This window comes from Rhizoctonia solani, chromosome 4 (genome assembly GCF_016906535.1).
Source record: "Rhizoctonia solani chromosome 4, complete sequence".
NCBI classification, from domain to species: Eukaryota; Fungi; Basidiomycota; class Agaricomycetes; order Cantharellales; family Ceratobasidiaceae; genus Rhizoctonia; species Rhizoctonia solani.
The window spans coordinates 1,186,919-1,209,860 of record NC_057373.1 but is presented as its reverse complement, the minus strand read 5'-3'; the positions used below and the strand labels follow the sequence as shown (position 1 = coordinate 1,209,860).

General features: G+C 49.7%; 9 protein-coding genes across 9 annotated transcripts; 5 read left to right on the top strand and 4 right to left on the bottom strand.

Moving 5' to 3' along the window:
- Positions 1–262: 262 nt before the first annotated feature.
- Positions 263–1,960, top strand: RhiXN_00384 (beta-1,4-mannosyltransferase, glycosyltransferase family 33 protein; the record flags this gene model as incomplete). The annotated part of the gene is made up of 9 exons (XM_043320203.1): positions 263–484; positions 532–680; positions 739–828; positions 875–947; positions 1,009–1,067; positions 1,137–1,420; positions 1,474–1,588; positions 1,635–1,710; positions 1,763–1,960. 9 exons carry the CDS (start codon positions 263–265, stop codon positions 1,958–1,960), a joined length of 1,266 nt encoding a protein of 421 aa, XP_043179215.1.
- A 91-nt stretch (positions 1,961–2,051) lies between these two features.
- Positions 2,052–5,533, bottom strand: RhiXN_00383 (shwachman-bodian-diamond syndrome protein; the record flags this gene model as incomplete). Its single annotated transcript, XM_043320202.1, has 16 exons — positions 2,052–2,165; positions 2,217–2,386; positions 2,445–2,649; positions 2,702–2,739; positions 2,772–2,830; positions 2,891–2,934; positions 2,992–3,043; positions 3,097–3,182; positions 3,232–3,386; positions 3,443–3,470; positions 3,532–3,846; positions 3,915–3,978; positions 4,036–4,234; positions 4,294–5,224; positions 5,272–5,366; positions 5,419–5,533. 16 exons carry the CDS (start codon positions 5,531–5,533, stop codon positions 2,052–2,054), a joined length of 2,670 nt encoding a protein of 889 aa, XP_043179214.1.
- A 435-nt stretch (positions 5,534–5,968) lies between these two features.
- On the bottom strand, positions 5,969–7,042 carry RhiXN_00382 (uncharacterized protein; the record flags this gene model as incomplete). Its single annotated transcript, XM_043320201.1, has 1 exon — positions 5,969–7,042. The coding sequence occupies one exon, from the start codon at positions 7,040–7,042 to the stop codon at positions 5,969–5,971; it is 1,074 nt and encodes a 357-aa protein (XP_043179213.1).
- A 515-nt stretch (positions 7,043–7,557) lies between these two features.
- On the bottom strand, positions 7,558–8,184 carry RhiXN_00381 (thiosulfate sulfurtransferase; the record flags this gene model as incomplete). The annotated part of the gene is made up of 3 exons (XM_043320200.1): positions 7,558–7,621; positions 7,679–7,914; positions 7,978–8,184. 3 exons carry the CDS (start codon positions 8,182–8,184, stop codon positions 7,558–7,560), a joined length of 507 nt encoding a protein of 168 aa, XP_043179212.1.
- A 531-nt stretch (positions 8,185–8,715) lies between these two features.
- On the top strand, positions 8,716–10,878 carry RhiXN_00380 (uncharacterized protein; the record flags this gene model as incomplete). The annotated part of the gene is made up of 8 exons (XM_043320199.1): positions 8,716–8,808; positions 8,864–9,253; positions 9,304–9,516; positions 10,009–10,116; positions 10,176–10,197; positions 10,254–10,320; positions 10,383–10,612; positions 10,673–10,878. The coding sequence occupies 8 exons, from the start codon at positions 8,716–8,718 to the stop codon at positions 10,876–10,878; spliced, it is 1,329 nt and encodes a 442-aa protein (XP_043179211.1).
- A 322-nt stretch (positions 10,879–11,200) lies between these two features.
- On the top strand, positions 11,201–11,612 carry RhiXN_00379 (iron transporter FTH1; the record flags this gene model as incomplete). Its single annotated transcript, XM_043320198.1, has 3 exons — positions 11,201–11,250; positions 11,305–11,548; positions 11,601–11,612. 3 exons carry the CDS (start codon positions 11,201–11,203, stop codon positions 11,610–11,612), a joined length of 306 nt encoding a protein of 101 aa, XP_043179210.1.
- Positions 11,613–11,720: 108 nt separating this feature from the next.
- On the top strand, positions 11,721–13,255 carry RhiXN_00378 (Ferric reductase like transmembrane component; the record flags this gene model as incomplete). The annotated part of the gene is made up of 5 exons (XM_043320197.1): positions 11,721–11,766; positions 11,821–12,136; positions 12,191–12,363; positions 12,410–12,841; positions 12,897–13,255. 5 exons carry the CDS (start codon positions 11,721–11,723, stop codon positions 13,253–13,255), a joined length of 1,326 nt encoding a protein of 441 aa, XP_043179209.1.
- Positions 13,256–13,608: 353 nt separating this feature from the next.
- Positions 13,609–19,978, top strand: RhiXN_00377 (nucleoporin-interacting protein NIC96; the record flags this gene model as incomplete). Its single annotated transcript, XM_043320196.1, has 25 exons — positions 13,609–13,772; positions 13,836–14,196; positions 14,246–14,395; positions 14,446–14,808; positions 14,857–15,020; positions 15,072–15,375; positions 15,446–15,569; positions 15,619–15,875; positions 15,924–16,304; positions 16,356–16,550; positions 16,600–16,700; positions 16,736–16,810; positions 16,875–17,022; positions 17,098–17,504; positions 17,568–17,586; positions 17,637–17,808; positions 17,867–18,130; positions 18,183–18,305; positions 18,357–18,491; positions 18,536–18,806; positions 18,857–19,121; positions 19,175–19,470; positions 19,531–19,622; positions 19,686–19,782; positions 19,861–19,978. The coding sequence occupies 25 exons, from the start codon at positions 13,609–13,611 to the stop codon at positions 19,976–19,978; spliced, it is 5,046 nt and encodes a 1,681-aa protein (XP_043179208.1).
- Positions 19,979–20,366: 388 nt separating this feature from the next.
- Positions 20,367–22,824, bottom strand: RhiXN_00376 (bromodomain associated protein; the record flags this gene model as incomplete). The annotated part of the gene is made up of 7 exons (XM_043320195.1): positions 20,367–20,567; positions 20,612–20,713; positions 20,793–20,930; positions 20,993–21,798; positions 21,843–21,897; positions 21,945–22,424; positions 22,474–22,824. The coding sequence occupies 7 exons, from the start codon at positions 22,822–22,824 to the stop codon at positions 20,367–20,369; spliced, it is 2,133 nt and encodes a 710-aa protein (XP_043179207.1).
- Positions 22,825–22,942: the final 118 nt, after the last annotated feature.

Here is a 22,942-nt window from a genome sequence, read left to right as displayed (position 1 = left end):
CCTCATACTCTGAATGCAGTTGGGTCGGTGCTCATGTACCAGCTTTCGACCATTGATTTTGTTGCTTTAATCCTTGCTCTATCCTTTGCTCGGATAATTCTCCATGGAAAAAGGCTGCCCGTTCGTCGGACAATCGCTGTCGTAGTCCTTGGGGACGTGGGAAGGAGTCCACGAATGATGTATCATGCCCAAAGCTTAGCTGAGAATCAATTTAACACATATTTAATTGGGTATTCGGGTATGTTCTCCATTCATTTCTCAGATGGAAGGATTTAACCAGTTTGTAGGCTCGACTTTGATCAAAGCTCTTAGAGAACTACCAAGCTTGACTATGTTACCACTCACTCCTCCTCCAAGATTGATAGGGGAATTGCCACGTCAACTCTTCATACTCGCTGCGCCCATTAAACTTGCTATCCAAGCTGTTTCGCTTCTCTGGGCGCTCTTATTCAAGATGCCAACACCCGAGTACATACTGGTTCAGGTAAAAGAGCATCAAAAATTGCCTAAACTTTACTGAACTGGTTGTAGAACCCACCCTCAATCCCTACCCTGGTGCTAGTCCAGCTTGTATGCTGGCTTCGTGGATGTAAACTTGTTATCGACTGGCATAACCTAGGCTACAGCATTTTGGCTCTGCGACTGGGAGAAAAGCACAGATTAGTAAAAGTAGCCAAGCTGTGAGTGCACATCGATTTCTTGAAGTTCGGCCAGATGTGACCATATGAATACCCAAAGCATCGAGCGAATATTTGGGAGACGAGCCTTTCTGCATCTCTTTGTCACGGACGCAATGAAGAAAAAACTTGTGCAAGAATGGAATTTGGAGTATGTTTATTTTTGCTCGTCTGATAAATACGCTCACGTTCTCTAGGGGGCAAACCTTGACACTACACGATCGACCTCCATCCCATTTCAGACGTTCTACCCCAGTCGAAACACACGATGTAAGTAATGGGCATACCTTGTCATGACTGAAGCTTTACCTCAAGTTTAGTTATTTAACAGGCTTCAACCAAGTTTCCCGGCTTCAGTCCGGTCTTTCTTACCAAGCTTCCACCCACCCAGTACTTCTCCTCTCACCAAAACAGTGTCTTCCACTTCTATCATGTCGGGTTTTGACCCCGTATTCCCAGTCACATCTGGAATAGTATTACGCGAGGACCGCCCGCGCTCATTGTAAGCAGCACTTCCTGGACACCAGACGAAGACTTCTCGCTTTTCCTTGAGATGCTCAAGCAATATGAACACCGCGCCAGGCAGGGTGGACTGCCCAAACTCCTTGCACTCATCACTGGAAAGGGACCTTTGAGAGATTATTACATGAAAGAGATCTCTAGACTCGAAAAGGTTGATGAATGGGAATGGGTTAGATGCGTCAGCGTTTGGCTCGAGCCAGAGGACTACCCAGTGCTTCTTGGTGAGACATTTCTCGAATGATGGGATTTAAATTTACTAAAATTTTTGCATTAGGTTCGGCCGATTTGGGTGTATCTCTGCATAGTTCGTCTTCCGGTTTGGATTTACCGATGAAAGTAGTAGACATGTTTGGCTGTTCTCTGCCTGTTTGTGCCCTTGACTTTGAATGGTAAGTAGTCTTCTTGGGATAATAATCAAGTGCTTATTTTTCCAAGTCTCGATGAATTGGTCAAAGACGGTGTAAATGGTCTTACCTTCAAGACTGCAGATGAGCTGATAGATCAAGTCCAAGTGAGCACCAGTCTCAGTTTCCATCTATCTCTACTTAGCTTGATGTTTCCAGAAATTATTCTCAAACTTCCCAGACACTAACCAGCTGGACGTGATACGGCAAAGTCTCAAAAAAGAACCCGTATATCGACCCCTTCCTCGATTTCAGATGACGATCGTTCGCAATGGAACGACTGGACAGACAACTGGAACACATTTGTCCGGCCAGTACTACTGCACGATCTTACCCATACAGCACGGCACGCTTTAAACACACTTTCAGAACACACCGATTCATCCAAATAGCTATTCTATATTAGCTGATTAATATATACAACAAGTCGATCAAATTTTTGTATAACCTATGTAGAGGCGGAGAAACTGAGAGTCTCAATTCGGCCAGATCCTTTCAGCTCTTTGTCCGACTGGACCAGTTCTGTTAGGACTCGGAACTGGCCAGGGTCAATAAGCATGGTCTACACAAATGTCAGATTGAACAAAAGAGCAAATTAACTGGTAGCACTCACAATTTGCCATTCCTCGCCCCAGTCCTCATCCTCGACTTTATCTGCACCCTGAACAACTTGATCCTTTAGTCGTTTTCCGTCTTTGGAGGGCATGGTTATCCTGACACGCATCCGGGCCCTCTGATAGGAAGAGTCGAATTGGCTTGCAAGTGCTTGATACATTCGAGAACCTAATACCACGTTTTATTTCAGAAACGGTTGTATTGGCATACAGTCGATAATGTGTACTGACCTGGGCTTTGGCATTCTTCCCAGTCTTGACACTGAATCCAGCCTCAGTCATCGCCTTCTCAATTATTCCAACGGGGTAAGGCTTCTGCGTGGTGGGATCAACGCACTTCTCAGCCACCTGCGTCGCAATTTCCTTCCAGAGCTGAGAAGACTCGTGCGCCCTTTCCTTGTCTCCGACTTGAAGTTCTCCCTTCTTCAGGATCTAAACGTACACTGTTAGGTTGATGCAAAAGGTGCTAGTCGGTTAAACCTACCTCTTTGACGATTTCCGAGACGTCTGTCTTGCCGAAAGCTTTCTGGAGCTCGTCAGAGTTGCTCGCTGACCTTTGGAGACATTCGTAAAGACATTATTGATTTGGAGGACTTCATCGAGGTCGGTTTCACTTTAGTATAGTGCGACGTGAGACAACCGAGATGATCCGGATGAACTGGTGGCTACTCACACACCATTCCTCCATTCTTGAACTTTATTCTTATAGCATGCTATCTATTCTCCAATAAATTGGTTGGGAGCATTCAATGCTGACACTTCATTAAAACTCACCTCGAATCGCTTTCCCCCCTTCTTTAATCGTACAATAGACACATTTGTCAGCCTAGCTCACAAACGTCAGCACAAGGATAGGTATAATGGTCCACAACAACCTACTTGATCTGGTTCGACGGCTGGTTTACACGCATGGCGGATGAGGGAGCGAGGCGGTCGTGGCGAAAAGATGATGACGACAAGTCAATCTTGCACACTTTTTCTCAGTTTGGGAAACCAGACACGTGCGGCGCTTACATCTCCGGCTCCGAAACCGAACATATGACTAGATTCTGGTACATATCGAATAGTTACATGCGAATGAGATGGTATAGGAAAGTACATAATTAGCATTACTAGAGCTTTATGAAACTCGTGTCCAGTCCGAAACTCAAGTCCCAAATACATATTTTCTGCAAGCAAAGCTACGGGTTAGTATCACTGAGGGGTTGGATACAAGGAAGCGTACTAACCTGGTCCTCACCACAAGAAATAATCTGGTAAAACCAAGAAAAAGTCGGCACTCGCTACTGGATATTCTAAACCGAACCAACTCACCTTGGTGCTATCAAATACAACGCCAAACACACGTCCCGTATGTCCACCAGTCAAATCACCGAGCAGCGCACCAGTCCGGCGATCCCAAACCTTGATGGTCTCATCGTAGCTCCCGCTGACCACGAAATCACGGTTCATGGCCACCGTCCTAACGAGGTCTTTATGGCCGGCTCGCGGCTTGGCGACTGTTCCGAGGCCGTTGCAAGATTGGCAAAGTTGAGAAGATGATACCAGGGGCAAGGGAGGATGCGATGGAGTGACTGGGGTTTCGAATTCTAGACTTGATGTGAGGGAGTTAGGGAGATTTTCGGGGAGCTCGGGGCGGTTGTATGTGTCGAATCGCAGCAAGTAGACCATCCTTCTCGTGTCTGGAGATTAAAGACCCGAATGTGTTTGTCTGAAGAGCCGGATACAATGTAAGGCGGATGGAAGTCTATAGAGGCAATTCTGGGGATACGTCGTCAGTCTCATGATCCAGAGCGTGTCATGAGTTTCGACACTCACCCTCGCGAATGCCACCCCTCAAGCGAAGCGACAATCTTCCCGGTTACGGTATCCCATATTCTAACACTTCTATCCCCCGAAGCGGAAATTACGAACAAACCGTCTGGCGAGAGTGACAAGGCGTTGACGGCAGCCCGGTGGGACACCAAGATGTGGACTAGCTTGAGGTCGGGCAACGAATAAATGCGCAAGTGGCGATCTGAAGAGCGCCAGCTCAATAGGAGAAATACAAGTTGAAAGGCCACAAAATGCACTAACCTTTTCCGCAAGCGACGATCGTTTTCGAGCTAGCTCGAACACATAGCACACTATCCTCGGTATCTCTTCTCGCTTTGTGTACGGCACCGGTAATCAAGTTCCAAACCACCACTTGGCCATCTGACCCTCCTGTGACCATCCACTCTCCGGAAACAGCCAAATTTAGCACGCTCCCAAAGTGAGCCCCTTTGAAACACCTGACGGGCCGACGTGTGCACAGATCCCATTCCAGAATAGTGCAGTCTCGTGACCCCGTAAGTAAATGTTGCTGCCCAGTGAGAGGATGTGTATACAGCGCCAGACAGTATATTGTCGACGTGTGTCCCTGAGGGAGTGAATGGAACAACAAGTCCGGAGAGGGTTCTCTAAGGGGCAGCACCGTCATTCGGAACGAAGAATTTCTCATTCGGGAGTTGAGCAACATATGAGTTTGGTGCAGAAGCTTGTAATTGGGAGCTGTACCAGCAGGGAGGGTCGATACGATGGGAAGAATACGATGGCTATGGAGCAACGTGCTTGGTTTGTCAAGTCTCGAGAGCGCAAGACCAATCTGTTGCACTGACGACGAACGAGGCAGCCCCGGGATCGTTAGCGAGGTCGACGTGTCAGAGAGCATCGAAACGAAGCCCGAGTCGTGCGATCTTGTTCGTTGCGCATTGGAGGGCCCGGCTACAGGTAGATCGACATACTCTGTTTCCTCTTCGCCGACTCCTTCATCGACATCCAGGTCTTTTCGGTGGCCTGATTGCTGAGTTGCGATGATGCCAGTCCGCGGGGGTTTCCACTCCCAGCCGCGGAGATTACATTGCCTTCTCCATAGCTCCTGGTCGTTGGCCAGTGTTTGCCATTTTTTGCTCACAAGGACACATGTGAGTAGGTCTGTATAGGACAAGTGCGATAGTATTGAAATGGATATTTCGGGAGGAAGAGACTGAGGATTGTCAGCTCTGAGCATACAGATCAGCAAGAATTACTCACTGCCACAATGTCTACCTTTAACTTGGGAGCCAAGTTTCGGTGGAGTTCAGCCAGGTGAGACCTTGGGAGGGTCATAAGGAGCTGATATGCAAGCTCTGCGAACAGTCATAGCACGCTGAACAACCCGGTGTATGAGATTATACTCACCCTGCCGCTGGGCATCGTTGAGCTCAGTCATCCATGACTGAGATGGCTTGAAAGGCGAAGGAGGAGGGGTATGGCCTACGACATACTCGTCTGTAAAGCCTTCGTCGATAGCCATTGTAATTTGTTTGATATTCGTTTGTTCGTATGCGGAAGAGATGCTAAGGGGCTCAGCTGGTCGTCGGTGGAGTTTGTTTTATATGCTAGTAGGCACGAGATCAATCCGATGGCAAATCCTGTCAGGCAACGAACATGAGGCGGGACAAGGGTTGAAGGTAAACAGCCAAGGGCAGAATAGACCACGAGTCAATGACGCCAGCGTCTTTTGCACGAGTCGACTATTAATACTTGCTCAGCTGCTGAACCTGATCAACCGCAAAGAGATCGGTTCGCTCGCGTCCAACCGAATCCCACGTGACTTTGCAAGGGGTCAAATCGGGAGAATCCACCCAGTAAAAACTGTATACTATTAAGTTCATACATATACATACTACTATCGCACATAACTCAGCAACGGGAAATGAAAGAAGACATATGACATCACTCGATGATCCTAACCAAGCCGGCCCAGCTGCTTCCGAGTGTTGGCCAACTTGGCTCCAGTTGAATCCAGATGGGTTGACAGCTCGTCGAGCATCTCAATCTGCTGTGAGATTTCAGAACCAATGGCCACTCCAATCTGGTTCTGTCGCCGAAGGATGGCCGACAATTGAGCGAGCTGTTCGTCCTGGCGCTCCATCTGAGTATTCTGCAACTGCAATAGCCCTTGCTCGTCGAGTGGCCGAGTCTCTGCGGTCTCTTGCGGGGGCGGCTGCCGTTGTCCAAACACCCGACCAAACGGCTTGCGACTTGATGCTGCCTCGTTGAGCAACTTTTCACGGTCAGCCGCACTTGGGAGTACTCGTTCAGTGCCTCGGGACGTTTGACGAGCAGCGACAACCATCTTGCCAAGTTTCTCGCAGTCGTCCTGGAGTCGTGCGACCATATCGCTACGTCGTTGAAGCTCGCCCTGACTCATCCCGTTCAGTGCAAGGTCAGCAAGACCCTTGGCGAGAGCACCGACGCGAAGGATCAGAGCCGAGAGCTTCCGTTTGGCGCTAACGCCGGCTGTATGTGCACCTTGAACGTCATTACGATCTGACAGTGCATCCCGTTTGTTCAGATCGGCTCGAATGTCCCGTGCCATAGTCATCAAATCCGCCTGCTCGTCGAGCCAACTGGCCATCGTAAACTGAGAAGTAGCACTCTCGCCACCGGCCGTCGTATGAGCCCTAGGCGCGTTCAAAAACTCTCGAAAAGAAATATTGTCCCGCCACTTGGGGTCCTTGGCCGACACAATCGCACGGAGGTAAGTCTCGAGCCCTGACCGACGTTCTTCGAGGAGCTTCTCGTCGTTGAGTGTTCGGCGGAAGGAAAACGAAAATGCATGTTTGGGTGGGAGCGGTGCGGGTGGAGCTTCGCCGGTTGCTTTTGTGAGTTCGCTATCGAGGTCCACGAATTCTGAGTAGCGTTTCCAGACCGGCCAGGAGCGTACTGGGCCTTGCACTTCAATCTTGTATACGGTATGTGGCTTGGGTTCGGTGCGGATCTCGTGCGACCTGATATGAATGGACTGTATAATAGCCATGGTGTAACTACAGTCTGCAGTAGACATTGAGCCAAGCGAGTTTGAAATAATATAATACTTCTGTGCTTACAGTATATTTCTTGGCTCTCCTCGCGAGGGGGGGGGTAATATCAATAATTCAATGGGTTATCGTGGCTTGGAAAGAATCTCTCAGCCAAGTTTAAGTGCTAGCAAATATTCTAATCGTAAGGGTTGACGTCAAGGTGATGGGCTCTGGTGGTGGTGACAGATAACAATGAGCGGGGTGGTCAAGTGGGCAAGTTGACCCGAGTGGTTCAAACCGAGCAAGTCATTACGGATAACCTCGCTTGTTGCGAGCTGTTGTCCGCTGTTTACGCGATCGCCATCCTAGCATAAGCGCCGAGTTAGACAGGTGGGGTGCAGAGCCCAGGTCGGATGACGACTTGTGAGTTCATCACCATGATTGATGTTGCCGACTGGAATGTATGCGTCCGCTGCTGGGCAGAGTGTCATAGAGCAATTTAACCATATTTTCAGAATACATTAAATAGGTTTCATCCCCGGTTCTCCCCCTCCCTCTTCGACCAGTCCAACCATGAGCCAGAGTAGTTTTTGACGCTAGAAATCAGCAGTATATGAGACATTGATATACACAAGCCATCAATCCATGCTTACTTCGAAAATCCATATTTGTGGGCAATATCAGCGGCCGTTGCACTGCGCTTACCACTGCGGCAGTACACGATGATCTCTTGGTTCTGAGTTGGTTTCTTGAACCCATGCTTGTTGCGGAACTCGTCCTCTGGGGCACGCAAAGCCTCTGCAAATACAGACAGCGGAAGAGGAACGGATGAGGGGATCGAGCCTTGAGCAATCTCATCGAGCTCGCGCACATCGATCAGGTACGCATCCTAGTTGTCGGCCGAACCGATTGTCAGTGGAATCCCATCCCAGTCCCATCCCAAGTGGCCCACCTCTTTCGGTTGCTCAGTACGAGGCTTCAGCTCTTCATAAGTGATGACCGGGGCAGACCAATCCGGACCAGCCGAGTGCAACCGGGTGCTATTGAACCTCTGCGCCCGGACGACTGGAACAGCCGGACGAAGGACTGGAACAGCCGACAACATAACACGCCGAGGTAGCGATGAACGCGTGGCGCGAATGGCAATAGTTCGGAACATTTTTTATACGCGCCTGTTTATCTGGTTATCGTGGTCGTTTGTTGAAGATGCGAGTATGGCGAATGCACCAATTCGGAATCCATTTCGGAATAGCGCATAGTAGTTGCTGACTTAAGCTTATGGGCCATGGTGAAGTATGCCGTCATCCGAGGCGCTAATTGCGCGTAAATAGCTCCTGGTTTGACCAATCACCCCGATCATATAAAGACGCGCAAATCACTCAATGCTGTTTTGGCCTCCCCTCGTCTATTTCGAAACGCAAAACTTGGCTCTTTCGATTAAATATGCTATGATACTGGTCGCGCCTAGCTAGTAATATGCGCGCGCTGCTCAACCTACTCGATTTGGAGCGTTTTCGGACATATTCCAGCCACTGTTTGCTCTCGAGCTCTGTTTGGCCCAAATGAACTGGCTTTTTTGGCCTTGTAAACGCTCTTTCGCAAAGGCAGTCTTTCAATAATCTACTTGGACTCCCCAGGTGGCCAAAACACACAAAGGAAACGCAAAAGACACGCAAATCACTCCTCGGATATGCTAACTGCTCTGCACGCCCAACGTCATGCCAAACTCTCCCGCGCCGCAACCTACACGCGCTTCGGCACCATATGCATAACGTTCCTTCGTGTGAAGCATCACAAGGCACGCATTCTTTCGGGAATGACTAGCGAACCGACAACAGATTCAGTGCGATCACTCCACGACCCCTGAGGGTGTCAGAGGTCCTGTCTCTCGCTTTCTGAGATTAGTTGGTCAATTGACCAAACTCGCCATTCCCTCTTCCACCACCCCTCCTCTGATGAATGTTATTATGTTCGCCCTCGCACTTCTTTCTATTATTCCTTCGTACACACTAGCTCAACATGTACACGGAGGAAATGCCGATGGAATGGGAGGCGTGGCGATGATTCCATACCTACATTTACGCCTGGCGATGCATTATTCTTCAAGGAGTGGATTCCCAAATCATCTGGGCGGTGGGAGGAGCATGTGTCGGTCTCTTTGTGCTGGCGATATTGCAACGGTGTATATCTGCTATGAGAGGAGTCATGGAACAGCATTGGAAACAACGGTGAGCACATCCTCTATAAGATTATTGATCTAAAAGCTGATAGACGTTAGATCCGACGCACTTGTAGCCGCCGGTTCGTCCTCATGCGCGATACAGCATCCGCAGACAAGGAATCAGAACAAGACACTAGTTTGACAGGACAGCCTAAGTACCCAGGGTTCTCAAACCTACCTTACCGCCTTTTATTTGGTCGCACGAACTTGCTCGAGGGGAATGCAGATACTGCAATCATTTTTTGGATACGCACTGATGCTGGCCGTCATGTAAGCTCACTACCTATTCTTCTATTGCTTGCGACTCATCCAACGTCGGTACTAGGTCTTTCAATGCCTCATTTATCATCTCAGTATTATTAGGCCTTGGGTGGAGAGGTATTATTTGGCCGATTTGCACATGGAATAGCGCATGAATGAGTGTACATTACAATAAACATAGTCTTGCTCGTGTAAATTTATAGTTAGTACAAACAGGCTGTCCCGCAGCCAACTACGCGAGAACTTTGTGGACAAACCAGTCCAACTGTGCGGGTATCCTCCAGAAGAGCGGTGTCAGGTGTCTGTAGCTAGGACCCACCTACATCCGCGATCCACTCATCTAGGGAAATATTACAAGGAATCATGAGAGATCATTTTCAGCAAATAAACATGCGCTTGGGCGTGCCGAACATCGTGGGTACTTAAACGCATGGGGGACGCTCCGGTCTCCTCGTCCTAACCTCGACCTATTCCACCCACAGCCACTTGACTTGACTTCAGCTTTATATCCAAGATGATGATGACCCGAGTTTTCGCTATGGCTGCTATGGCCGCGAGCGCTGCTGCTCACTTTACACTGAGTGGCCTCGCACCCGTGGGTTCGATGAGGTATGGTTTTGGTGCTTGTTTCAGACATGACTGTCGCTCACAGGCCAACGCGCTCTTAGGACATTGAGAATCAATTCTGTGGTATGTTTTTATTCCACTTTGGTGGTGTTAATAAGTGCTCATCTATACGTGAATAGGTGGTTTCCCCAACGCAGGCCCACGTTCATCCTTCCCCTTGGGTGCCTCTGGAGTTGTTATTGACAGGTGAGCTAATTTCGCGCTCTTGGCTTTCTACATATATGGACCTAATCATACCTTCACAAAAGCACCCACGATACTGCTAATGTTATTGTTCTCGTCTCTTTTGATGCCAACCCTCAAAACATCACTCAGTTCAGTAACTCGAGCAATGGCGCTCAGCTCACGAGCTTTGTCAAGCTTGAGAAACAAGGAGAGGCTTGCATCCCAGTAAACATTCAATCTTTGGGCCTTTCCAACGTCTCGAATGGCACGAACGCTACTATTCAGATTCAATACGATGGTGGGGATGGTAACTGTAAGTCTTGCAAGGTTGAGCGATTTATGCGTCAGCACTGACGCTGAAATGGCTCTTTAGTGTACCAATGCGCAGATGTTACTCTCCTAAGTGACTTTACTGCTCCTTCCAACGTCTCTTGTGCGTCTAGTGCATCTGGAACCACTACCTCTGGTGGTGCCGCGGCCACTTCGACCTCACCTTCGGGATCCAACGGCGCTCTCACAACTCAGGCCTCTGCAGGGCTTGCACTCGGAGTTGCAGTACTTTTGGCAATGTTCTTTTAATAGCATTGTTTCCACATGATACGGTTCTCATGATAAGATATATATGTACCGATGCTTGTAGCGTTAAAAATCTAGTGAGGAAATTGGGCTTTGTGTCCGATTCTATCAAGCACCTTTCAACCGAGACGCCGAATGAGCATGGACCCCGGAGACCGCCTCATCCATCACTCTGGGTCACCACCTCACTCAGTAGGGATATTGTGTATATAAGAGGCAGCCAGGGGTTAGACGCAGTTGGAGTCCCCCCCTTCTTAATCGAGTTTGAATCCTGCTGCGGAGAGTTGTCTAATTCTGTTCCTTCATCGGCACTCGCGGAATCAGCATGTCTCTTGACGGTGCACCAGTCGCACCTCCAGAATTTCAGATATACAAGTGAGCAATATACGCGGTTTATGAATTCCATAACTAAGCTCGATACGACATTAGTTCCTATGTTATTGACCCACAATATGCACGTTACTTTACGATTGCCTGGACATCGACGCTTGCTGCGTTCACGGTGTTAAACGCCCCAAATCTTGTTCAGTCAGCCCGTCGAAGGAGACTGCCTTCGTATAAGGGCTTATGGGAAGATTTTTACGGCTATCAACCAGTTCAGCCCGTTGAAGAGGAGCGAAAGACAACATACCTCCGGCCCCGCCAAGGAGCGGTAACCCGATGCAACGGACACGTACACTGGTTACATCAATAGTACAACCGATCTCATTGAGGTGCTTTCCAAGGATGCGAGTTGACTTTGGACAAGGTGAGCTGAAAATTAGAGCCATTTTGAAGGGCAGTGTTGATGAGCTATTTGTGCGTTAAGTAATACTGCTTGCTGGGATCACTGTCGCAGCAATATTATGTCTCACCAAGCTGCCCAACTCAAATCCAACTCAAACCGAGCTGGTAAGAACACTATATCTTTAGTATATATTGGCGGGCTGAGCGGTTTGTTTATAGGTTTTATGGCGCTATCTCTGCTTACTCCGACTTTTCTATTCGCATCCAAGAACTCGCCTGCAGCCCTACTCATCGGAAAGGGCTATGAGAAACTCAATTGGGTTCATCGTTGGTCAGGGAGACTATTGTTTCTCATGGCTACTGTGCATGGTTCATTATGGATAAATAACCGGATACGAAACGGACAGGACAAACTGCTTCGAACCGGGCTGAAAGAGCGAGAGGGGCAGGCTGCATATGGGCTCTTATGCATGCTCGTTCTTCTTAGCTTGAGGCCTATCCGGGTTTATGCATATCAGCTATTCTTTGTTTCCCAGTGAGTGCCAGGATTGTTTTCGCTACAGTCCTTGCTAAAAAGGGTTGAAAATAGCGTGCTTGGGTATATTGCATTCTTCATTATGATATGTTACCATACCCCCTATGCGGTGCCATGGATCTATCCTCCGATTGCGTTCTGGGGGCTTGATCTTCTGCTACGACTCGTACGGTTCCGGATTAAGGATGCGTACATGACTGCTGTCGATCAGCAAATGACGATCGTCAGTATCCATATGAACGGCTCTTTGCCTCTGACTAACTATCGGGGTAGATTCGAATACCCGACATCAAGGCGGATGGCTCGCTGGGCAACATGTTCGGCTCCGGGTATTCTTCAACGGGCGTCCGTTCGAGTCTCATCCACTTACAATTCTCAATGCCGATTCTGCTACAACTGCGCTCTCGTCTTCGACTGGCATTACTCTTGGGGCTCGTGCTGTAGGGGATTGGAGTCGAGCTCTTAACAAACTGGCTAAAGATCGGGGTACCGATGGCCGTATAATTGTTATGGTTGATGGCCCATATGGCGGGCTAACTTTTGACCTCGGAGACTTTGAGAGCACCCTACTGGTTGCTGGCGGAAGTGGTGCCACCTTTACCGTCGGAATACTGGATGATATCGTCGGTAGAGTTATTAGACATGGAAGGGCTAAAGGAGAGAAGACTCGTATTGTTAAGTTTGTCTGGTTTGTGCGCTCATACGGTATGTCTTTTTTGAACAGTGATTTGACACCACAAAGTACTCAGAGCATATGCAGGTTGTATCTCTTGGTTTGCGCCTATTCTCGCCCAGCTTGCCGAAGTATGTCATGGAACTTCGCTTTCATTATCATTTCACTTTTATGTGACCTGCCTGTGCGATCCCAATGCGCTCTTGCCTATCCGGAATAGCACGATTGAAGAATCCAAGCCCAACATTGCGGAATTGCTTGCACCTTTGTTGGAATCAGATGCAGAAAAGGGAACGGGGAGGCCTACCTCAGGTGGTGTTGCAGTAGCTGCCAGTGGCCCCGAGTCGTTGATTTGTCAAACGAGGAATGCTGTTGCAAAAGTGGGACCAGGTGCTGCAACACGGGTTGGTGGTATCCAGATTCATACGGAACTGTTCGCTTTGTAGTTATATGCGCCTCGATTATTCAGTTTTTACATATAAATTCAATTTTCTTACAAACATCAAATATATGTTGGTTTCAAGTTGGACTGAAATTGGCCTTTGGAGCAAGCGCCCAACTTGCAAACTGGGCGTGTGGCTGTACACTCAAGCGCCGCGAGCGTTCAGGACGCGACGACCTCGACATACCATTGTTCATTCTGGAGTGAACGTTTCGGTGGCTAATAACTCCGTGGCCAATCATGTAAGGACCGAGATTGAAAACATCTGCGTGCATTCCAATACTGACTATTCCAAGAGTCCGCAGGATTTATCAAAGCTCAAATACGACTCGAACATATCAAAACAAACGTTGAGCGATGGCTGAAGATCTTGGTGCTATCCTCGCCACGTCCCGTGGACTTGTCGCACACCTCCCTCGACCCGACCTCCCATCCATTAATCTCTCCCTAGACCAAATTGAAGCACAATCTCGACGCCTTGTGTCAAAACAACCAACTGCGCCTGGGACTGGAGGCAAAGCGTATGTATTATTATACATCAATTGTGCTAATGACTGTGGCGCTAAATCGTACTGGTTCGTTAGGACATACCTTCTTGCTGGAGGAAACGTCGACGCAAATGCTCACGCCGACTTGGTGGCAAACCTAAACACGGCTGCAACGTTTGCTCCTCTTACTCAATTACATGATGCTGATGTGTCTGGATACCTACGACACTCTCACGAACAAACGCTGATTGCATGCATCGAAGAAGGAAGAAGAGAGACCGAGCAGGAGTTCTACCGGGTTCTAGACGAGCGCGTGCGGAGAGACTGGGAGACTCGAAAGAAGAAGATATTCGACGAGCTAGGCAAAGTTAATCCTGCTGAAAACGTGACCGCAGGAGGTGCAAGCAACCTCAGAGCGAGCGCAATGGGGCGTACTGTTCGCGGATCTGGTACCAATGTATGTGAAGGTTTCATTCCAACCAGCGATTTTGACCAATAGTTCTTAGGCCGTATCGCAACCAACCACTTCGTTGCCAATGTACAACAAAATGGCAGCCTACGGAGAAGTTATTCGTGGACTCAACCAAGCTCGCCTGGCTGGAACAGCATATCCTGTTGTCTCACATCTTTACCATGTTGCACAAGAGTATGCTGGGGTAAGTTGCATGAAGTGCGTGTATATTTGCGTAAACTTATGCCCCCAAAGTCTGCTCCCAGCATTGGCCCCACATTGGAACTTCTGCGCCACATCGTTGCCGAGCCTCCCTCTCTCACACTTCCCTCATCACACTCCCAAGCGCATATCCTTAATACGCCTCTGTTAGAACGCAGCTTCGCTCGGGCACACCTCGGTAATCCAGAATCACAAGCGGCCACGGAGCTCAGGACACGGATCGCAAACGGAGCTCGCGCTGGCTTGGAAAAACAATATATTGAGTATGTCGATGCTGCCATACAGCGAGAACCCGCAAATGCCGCGATTGGAGGGGATCCAAGCATCCAAAACCGTATTATGGGTTATTTGCGGTGCAAATTCTACCGCAGCGGGCGCTGGAATGAAGACCTTGAGGTAATTTGGAAGTCGTAAGGTGCTACTCTGTTACTGATTTACTTCTAGTTGCTCCGGGGGAGACCTGTGTGGGCTCATATATTCTTTTTGATTCGTACTGGTCACCTCCGAGAGGCTCTTGACGTCGCAAATGAATCTGCCGACCCGATCGAGCGAAGCGAACAATACTTCCTTTCTTACTTGAAAGCTTGGGTTGAGTCTAGCGACAGGAGGTATGTGATAATTCTATAAGCTATACGTTTATATTGATAGTTGCTCCCCAGGTTACCCAAAATGCTTCGTGACCGACTGCAAACCACATACAACTCGCATATTCTTCACTCCCCCAATGCTGATCCCTTCAAAGTTGCACTATTCAAGCTTATTGGCCGACTGGACCCGACCCGTCGTGCGGTGCGCAGCGCAATCGTTACTGCAGAGGACTGGATTTGGTTCCAGCTTGCGATGGTCGATGAGGAAGAAGGAAATGGTCTGCGCGAACTTGGAAAAGTTCTTGAGGGTTATGGAGAGAAGCATTTCGAAGGCACAGGTCCTGGCCGCCGTGGAATGTGGGCTCGTGTGCTGATGGTTTGTGGACTATTCGAACAGGCAAGTAGTCTATTGATATTCGATTGACGCTCTACTGAATTATTCGCAGGCGGTTGCGGCTCTGTACGAGCATCCTGATCATCGTATTGAAGCTGTCCACATTGCAGTTGCACTAGCTTACTACGGTCTGCTAAGAGTACCATCCACTTCTGAGGCATCACAGGTTGATATCTGTTAGTTCTTTTGAGCTTATCGTGCTATCGCTTCACTAACTCTGTCCAGTGACATCTATGCCATTCCAACCCCCTGCGTTGAATCTGGCTTTGTTGATTACTCGCTATATCAAGCCGTTCATGACGTCCGAACCTAAGCCAGCGGTTCAATACGCGTACTGCATATCTCTCAGCCATGATCAAGAGAAGAATGTGGGCAAAGAGCAGGTGGACTACGCCCGAGAATTGACTCGCCGTATCATTGTGGCTGCCCCTGCGGGCTGGGAGGATTTGGTTGGTGGGCTCCGACCAGATGGAACACGATACGTGAGTATCTGCTTCGTTCCTGTTTCAGTGATGCTGATATTTTGGTAGTCTGGAGTTGTTGAACACGATATGCCATTACTCCACCTTAAAAGCGCCGAAGAGTACCGCGATATCATTGTCCTGCCGGCCGCCCAGCTCTGCGAAAACGATCACAAACTTATTGCTGCAATCCGCCTATACAACCTTGCCGGCAAGTCGAATATTGTTCTCAGCTGCTTGAATCGTGCTCTGGGCGAATCGTTGGGTGAGGTGGATGCGGGCGGAGAAGCTGCAAAAGAGCTCGAAACTAGTGCAAGACAGATTCTGGCCCACTACGAACGACGTGGAGAGACACTCGATCAGGGCCAAGTTAGGATCATTCGCAAACTTCTCAAGGCCCGCCAGGCTATTACACTCAGCATGACGGGAGACCTTGAAGGCGCTCTTGCAGTAAGTCCCAAAATGATGGCCAAGTCCCCCTTGACTCATAAATCCCTGTAGGCACTTGATAACCCGGATCTTTTGCCGCTGGATGCAGAGACTTCCACTATTGCACGCCGTGCCGAAGAATTCCGAGACCAAGACGACGCCCTCACTCACAATATTGGTCACCTATTAATTCTGGCCATGACCATCTTGCACCAGATTCACTCTCAAGCCAAGGGTGCTCAATTCGGCGATACGGGCAAACAGAGTGTAAGTTCTTATCACGTCCTAAATAAACTAAAACTAATTGTTCGTAAAGACGCTCAATATCGTCAAGAAAAAGACTCGTGCATTAATTTCCTTTGCTGGAATGCTCAAATATCGCCTGTCGGCAGACATTTTTGGGCAATTGACGCGAATGTCTGTGACTGTCTTGCACTAACTCTCTGTATTAGTTTCTCTATATTTAATTATATGGCTGACATGACACCCGACTTGAATACGAATGGACGTGCTCTGCCTTTTGTTGTGTTCGCCTGCTCCCCGATCTGAGATAACGTAATACTCGAAAGAAAAACAATTACAATTGATTAGGACCACGACCGGCCGCGTGTATCGAGGATCCAAACTTGCTGGCCTTTTCAAGACGAACACGTCTTCAAAGTCGGCCATCAACGATCCCTTACGTACCGTCTTTGCCTGGCTGCCTTCCACTAGGTTCGTGACTGCGGATTCTCCAGGCGTGTGCTCAAATCGGCACCTCGACGCATACAAATTCTCTGATTCTGAATTGATAGACAGGCTTTATCCACACTAGTTGTTTTATTATTCGCTACTGTATTTCTATCCCTCATTTCTCAACTTGAATATGGAGTCGGAAAGTCAGCTCCGTTTCCGAGGACCACCTCCTGGTCCTACACCCGGCCCACCTCCAGATATAAACGAATCGAAGGCATCTCCACTCCACCCGCCTAATAACTTGTCTGGCGCTCCCCAACCGGACACCCCAATATCTCCCACGAGCGAACAAGGCTTTGACCCAACCAACCCCACGACAAGCAACTATGTTAATCTTGGAGTGTGGGACTATTACGAGGAACGGGCTCCCAAGCTTAATCGTGTACCACTCGTCAAGATTTACCGGCGCATAACTCAAGGGCTTAGCGGTGCACCATTTGCGTGGCGGTTGATGAAAGACGTTGTTCGACTCGCACCTGTGCTGGTGTGGGTATACTTGACTTGTATATGCCTTGGTGCGGTAATGCCGGCTGTTACTTTGTATTATAGCTCTCGAATGTTTCAAGTGGTAAGTCGAAATAATCTTGTCTTTGCTATCATATGCTCATTTACTTGGAGATTAAAGATGCCGTTGAGAAGCGAAACGTAGATTCGAGTTTGCTCATAAAAATAGCTGTTGCAAGAGGGCTAGCGACCTTTGTTCAGCGCGCTTGCGGTTATGCAATACAAATACTGGCACCAACTATTAGCTTGCGTGTTCGAGGCTTCTTTGCTGAATATATTCTACAAGGTAATTATAGTATCCAAGCAGGGAAACTGCGAAACTAACTGCCCTTAACTTGCCGTAGCTCATGCTAGATTAGATGTACCGACATTTGACGATAACGAAGTCCGCAGTCTGCTAGAGACGGTGGCATCTGACCGTTCGGGCGCCTGGGAAGCTCTTGTGGATAGTTTTAATATTGGGTCTACCTTCCTCGAGCTTTTCACTCAAGCCCTTGTTCTTTTTGGTATTATCATGGAAAGTAACGATAGCTTGTTACTAGTTGCTCTAAGCCTTATTGGTCCCGTTACGACGTGGTGGATTAGACCCATACGACGACCTGAAGGAGGTAAGTAGTGTCGTTTCTATCCATACATCAAATCATCTCATTCCCGAGTTAGCTTGGGTTGCCAAAGTAAACAACGAGGACTATGTGCGTATGCAGGGATTGAAGAAGGTGGCGACGGAACGAAATCATAGAAAGGAGCTCGTTGCGGGTAATCTACAGGAGTATATTTCCCAACGTGAGTGCCAATGCTCTATTATTTATGACATATAGTAATCATATATTGAAGAATACCACGCTGCTCGAGCCAGTGTTGGTGACAATGCTCAAGATTTCTGGGAGGCACGTCGGTACATGCAGACCAAGAAAGCTGGGAACCCAATTTCATTGGTCATGCCACTCTTCCGGGATCTCCCCCAGGCGAGTCAACGAAAATCGGGCGAGAGCGTTCAACTAATATCCTAATAGATCATATTTGCACTCCGAGCCATCCATACCCCCGTTTCAATCCCGCTTTCGCTCGCCCAACTCGATCTGGTCCAACGAAACGTGACTCATTTAGCGAGCAGCTTGAAAACTTTTCACATATCATTGAAGGGATCGCATACAGTTTCCAATCTATAGAAAGTCTCTATTCGATCATTGACATCCCTAATCACATACCCGATGCTCCACCAGATGCATTACCCCTAACACTACCATTAGACCAAAAGGTCAAAGGGTTGGGTATTGAGTTTAGGTCCGTGCTTTCCTGCATTGGTGGCCGCAACTCGCCTTGACCCCCCGCAGGAATGTATCCTTCAAATACCCAGGAACCTCGAAATATGTGATCCGAAACATGTCTTTTACGATTAAGCCTGGGCAACTATGCGTGATCGTAGGCGAAAACGGCGCGGCTAAATCCACGTCGCTCAAACTCATCCTGAGACTATACGAAGTCGACGAGGGCGAGATCTTCATTGACGGCCGAGACATCCGCACCATCCCGCTCAAGAGTCTCCGACAATGTGCATCTGTGCTCTTCCAAGACTTTTCCAATTTCCACTCTCGGTCAGTCCGACTCTAGCCGTATTTACTCCGATTTTTTTTTGTCTGATCTGGCACCAGATTCGAGAAAACATCGCAATGGGATCTCCATTGCACGCGCAAGACAACGGCCGGATCGAAGAAGCCGCTCGGTTGGGAGGGGCATCCCAATTCATTGATACACTGCCCGAGCAAATGGAGACGTATCTCTCTCGGCCCGTGCACGACATGGCAGGTGGACTCGGGTTCGGCCAGCACACGTTGCTCGGTCGGCAATTTAATACGTCGAGGGGTGGATGGGGTCGGAAGGGTGGAAAACGAGGCGGGAGGGCACAGGATATGGAAGTTTCGGGTGGACAGCAGCAGAGATTAGCTTTGTGGGTTTTGCGTTCTTCTGCGTTCTCTCTCCTGGTGAATTGGGCTAACAATGGGAGTAGATCTCGCGCATTCATGCGTTCAAATGATGAGAACGTCCGCTTATGGATGTTTGACGAGCCATCCGCATCGCTTGACCCACTGGCCGAATTCAGTAAGTTTTTTGCCCCCAACTCCCTTGCTTCGCACTTGAAAACTCATTCGCTTTGCCGATAAGATTTATTCGAACGTCTTCGCGACATGCGAGGCACGAACACGATGATTTTTTCCACGCATCGATACGGGGGGTTGACCCGCTACGCAGACCTTATTCTGTAAGCATCCAAAAAGTTGACCCTTGACCCGTCGAGCCCCTATCAACTAATTTATCACTTGTATGCACAATTCGATAGGTATCTCAAAGACGCTCGGGTCGCTGAGATGGGCACGCACGACGAGCTGATGGGGCGTAATGGAGACTATGCACAGCTGTACAATGTCCAGGCTCAGGCATTTAGGCAGGACACGTAGAGCTACGTGCACGTTTACGTTTGGCGCTTTGGTTCCGCGCGACTCGACCCAATTCCTACACGTTGTCTATTACGTTTCGTTACTCCACACACGCATGTAATACAATATTTCTTTTGGTCCGTACGCGAACAAATTTCTACCGAGCCAAAGTGTGACCAAGTCCAATGGTGTACAAAAACGTTCGATTGGATGATACTATGTAGCTACAGATGGACAAACGAAGCACAAAAGAAAAAGAATAGAACAAACATAAAGTGACCAAGAGGGGCGCAAAATACGGGCGTTGCATCATAAGCTACGGCGGCGGCAGGGTGAATGGGGAGAAGTAGCCCGGATAGTCGACCGAAATATACCAGAAATAAGAAAAAGCACCAAATAAACGAGCACCTCAGTCCGAGTCGCTGCCCGAGTCCGAGTCCGATCCCGAGCCATTGGACGAACGGGCATCGTCATCATAGTTCTCGTTGGCCATGGCGGCAGCAGCACCAGGATCAAACTTATTCAGTTGCTCCTGGAGTTTGCGAATTCGAGCACTCTCGACCTCTTCGTCCATGCTCTTGCGCTTGACACCGCCCGTTGCCGCTGCGCCCTTGGACGCATTGCCGCTAGTACGCTTGGGCCATTGTGGCTAACGGCAGCACGCTTTTGTTGTTGGGGTTTGACAACAAAGTTCCAGAGCTTGGTCAATACCGCTGGAGTCAGAGATTCGATATCCAGCTCGATCTCTTCGCTCGACTAAACAGTCATGGTGATGTCAGCGACCGAGACTCGATGCTCCACATGAAATAACCTACGTTTTGCAAGTCGGGCATACCCTCATAGATGATTTGAATGACCGTTCGAGCTTGTCGCCGCTGAGAGATTCAATGGTAGTGGAGAGCTCCTTCTTTTGCTCAAAGGACATGGTCGAAATGTTCTTCTCCGTATCCGAGCCAGTTCCGGTTCCGGTGCGCTTTTTCGCAGGGGGGCCTTGGGAGTAGACGCAGGTCTTCCACGTGGGGCGGGCTCCTTGACACGGCTCGGGCCGGGCGAGGGTTGATAAGCAGGAGGAGCGTAGGTCGCTGGCTTCTTGGGAGGAACCTTCTTCGGGACAGGGGCGGGCGCCGGCTTCTTCTCCTTGGGCGGAACGACGGGAGAAGCAGTGGACTTGGCCCCCTTTTCCTTTTCCTTCTTCTTCTTGGCCTTCAAGGCGTTCAAGTTGTCCTTGATGCTCTCAATCTGAGACTCCATCATGGCGATGGCCACTAGAATGAGATTGTTAGAGAAGAAGAGACATGAAGTGAGAAATAAGCTCACAGTCAGTGTCCTCGCGGTTACCCTCTTCCTCACTGCTACCAGCATCGTCTTCCTCTTCGGGAGTGGGTTGACGGAGGGTGGGAGGTTCTTCCACTTTTCCTTGAAGATGCGGTCCATCTCTTGCCCGGCAATGTATACGACAGTGCCCGGGGGGTTGAACTGTTGGCAGTTGCGCATCATCAACTTGAAGTCGTTGTGGAAGGCATTGGCATTGGGGTACTCGTTGCTCTCGAGTTTGCGACGCATGGTGGACAGATCCATAGGCTTCTTGATGACCTTGTAGTAGTTGGGGACATAGTTGGAGTCGACTGGCTCGTAAAAGGGACTGGCTACTTGATAAAGAGACTTCTTGTTAAAGTCAAGAAGGATCTTCATGCAGTAGCGCAGTTGGTCGGCAGTGCCGTCATCGCGCTCGCCGTTGCGGCCCTTGCCTTTGCGAAGACGCTTGGCAGACGCGGGGTCCGTGTAAGGAAGGTCTTTGGGGGCCGGGGGTGGATCTCGCGCTTGGGGCGGGGCATATAGTCCTCGGGAGTGTTGCGGCGGGCAACTGGGGCAGAGGTCGACGGACGGCGAGCAGGGGGGACCGGGGTCTTTTTGGGTGGTGGGGTCTCAGTGCGGGAGGACTAGGTTTGTCAGCACGTGCATCAGACGAGGGCTCATTGGGGCTCACCTCCTCGTCAGCCGGCATCTGCTTCAGCTGCTTGTCGAGTATGTCTTCAAGACGCCTTGCCTGGGAACTAATGAAATGCTCAGGCCCATTGAACAGATAGCAGTTCTGGAAGATCTGGCGCACATCGCCCACAAAGTCGTCAGTTGTGCGGTACCGCGGTGCCAGGGGCTCTGGGTTCTTGTTTGGATTGCTGTTCTGTAGCTTGGTCTCGATGGTCGAGAAGTCCATCGGGCGCTTGATGACAATGGGGTAGTGGGGGACGTTGAGCGCAATCGGATCCACAGGCCGAAGGAACGGAACTGCGTCCTTGAGCCGCTTCAGAGTCCGCACCGTCGACACACAGAACTTGTGTTGTGTCGGTGTCAGCATCGTCGGCCCTGTGTATGGCGGTGGCGGCGGCTCCTGGAAGGTGGTGTAAGCAGCAAGTGGGTTCGGGTCCATAGCCACAGGCAGCATCGACGACGGCGGAGTGGGCACAGGCTACGACGTATAAGCTTATTTAATAATATTTGGGTGAATAAATGCACACCTGGCTCCCACTGGCGTCGCTGCGGGCTCGTTTGGCAACGTGCTCAGTCTCATCGACGGGTAGCTCACGCTTACGTTCGAGTTCTTGCACGTGACCCTCGACGGCGACTGGCTCTGGGGCAGCAGTGGCAGGGGTCTCGGCAGCGACGGCGCCATCCACGGGGTCCATGTCGGTGTCCGCGGGGTCCGGCTTGGTCGGCGGGTGCACATCGTGGTCGGCGGGCGTGGTGACCGGGGGCGACTCGTTGCGGGTGGCGGTCTCGTCGTCGTCGTCCCCCGGATAGCCCAGACCAGTGTCCACAGTGTCCGCAGGGGGGTTCATGAGGGCCGGCGACATTGACGCGTCGGACATTCCGTAAAATCAATGCTTTTCTAACAAATTCTGAGGAGGCGAGCGATCTTGCGCGAGTCCCCCCGCCGTCCTTTATCAGACCCCAAAGCCTCCGTAATTTGCATCCGGTGTTCTTTCC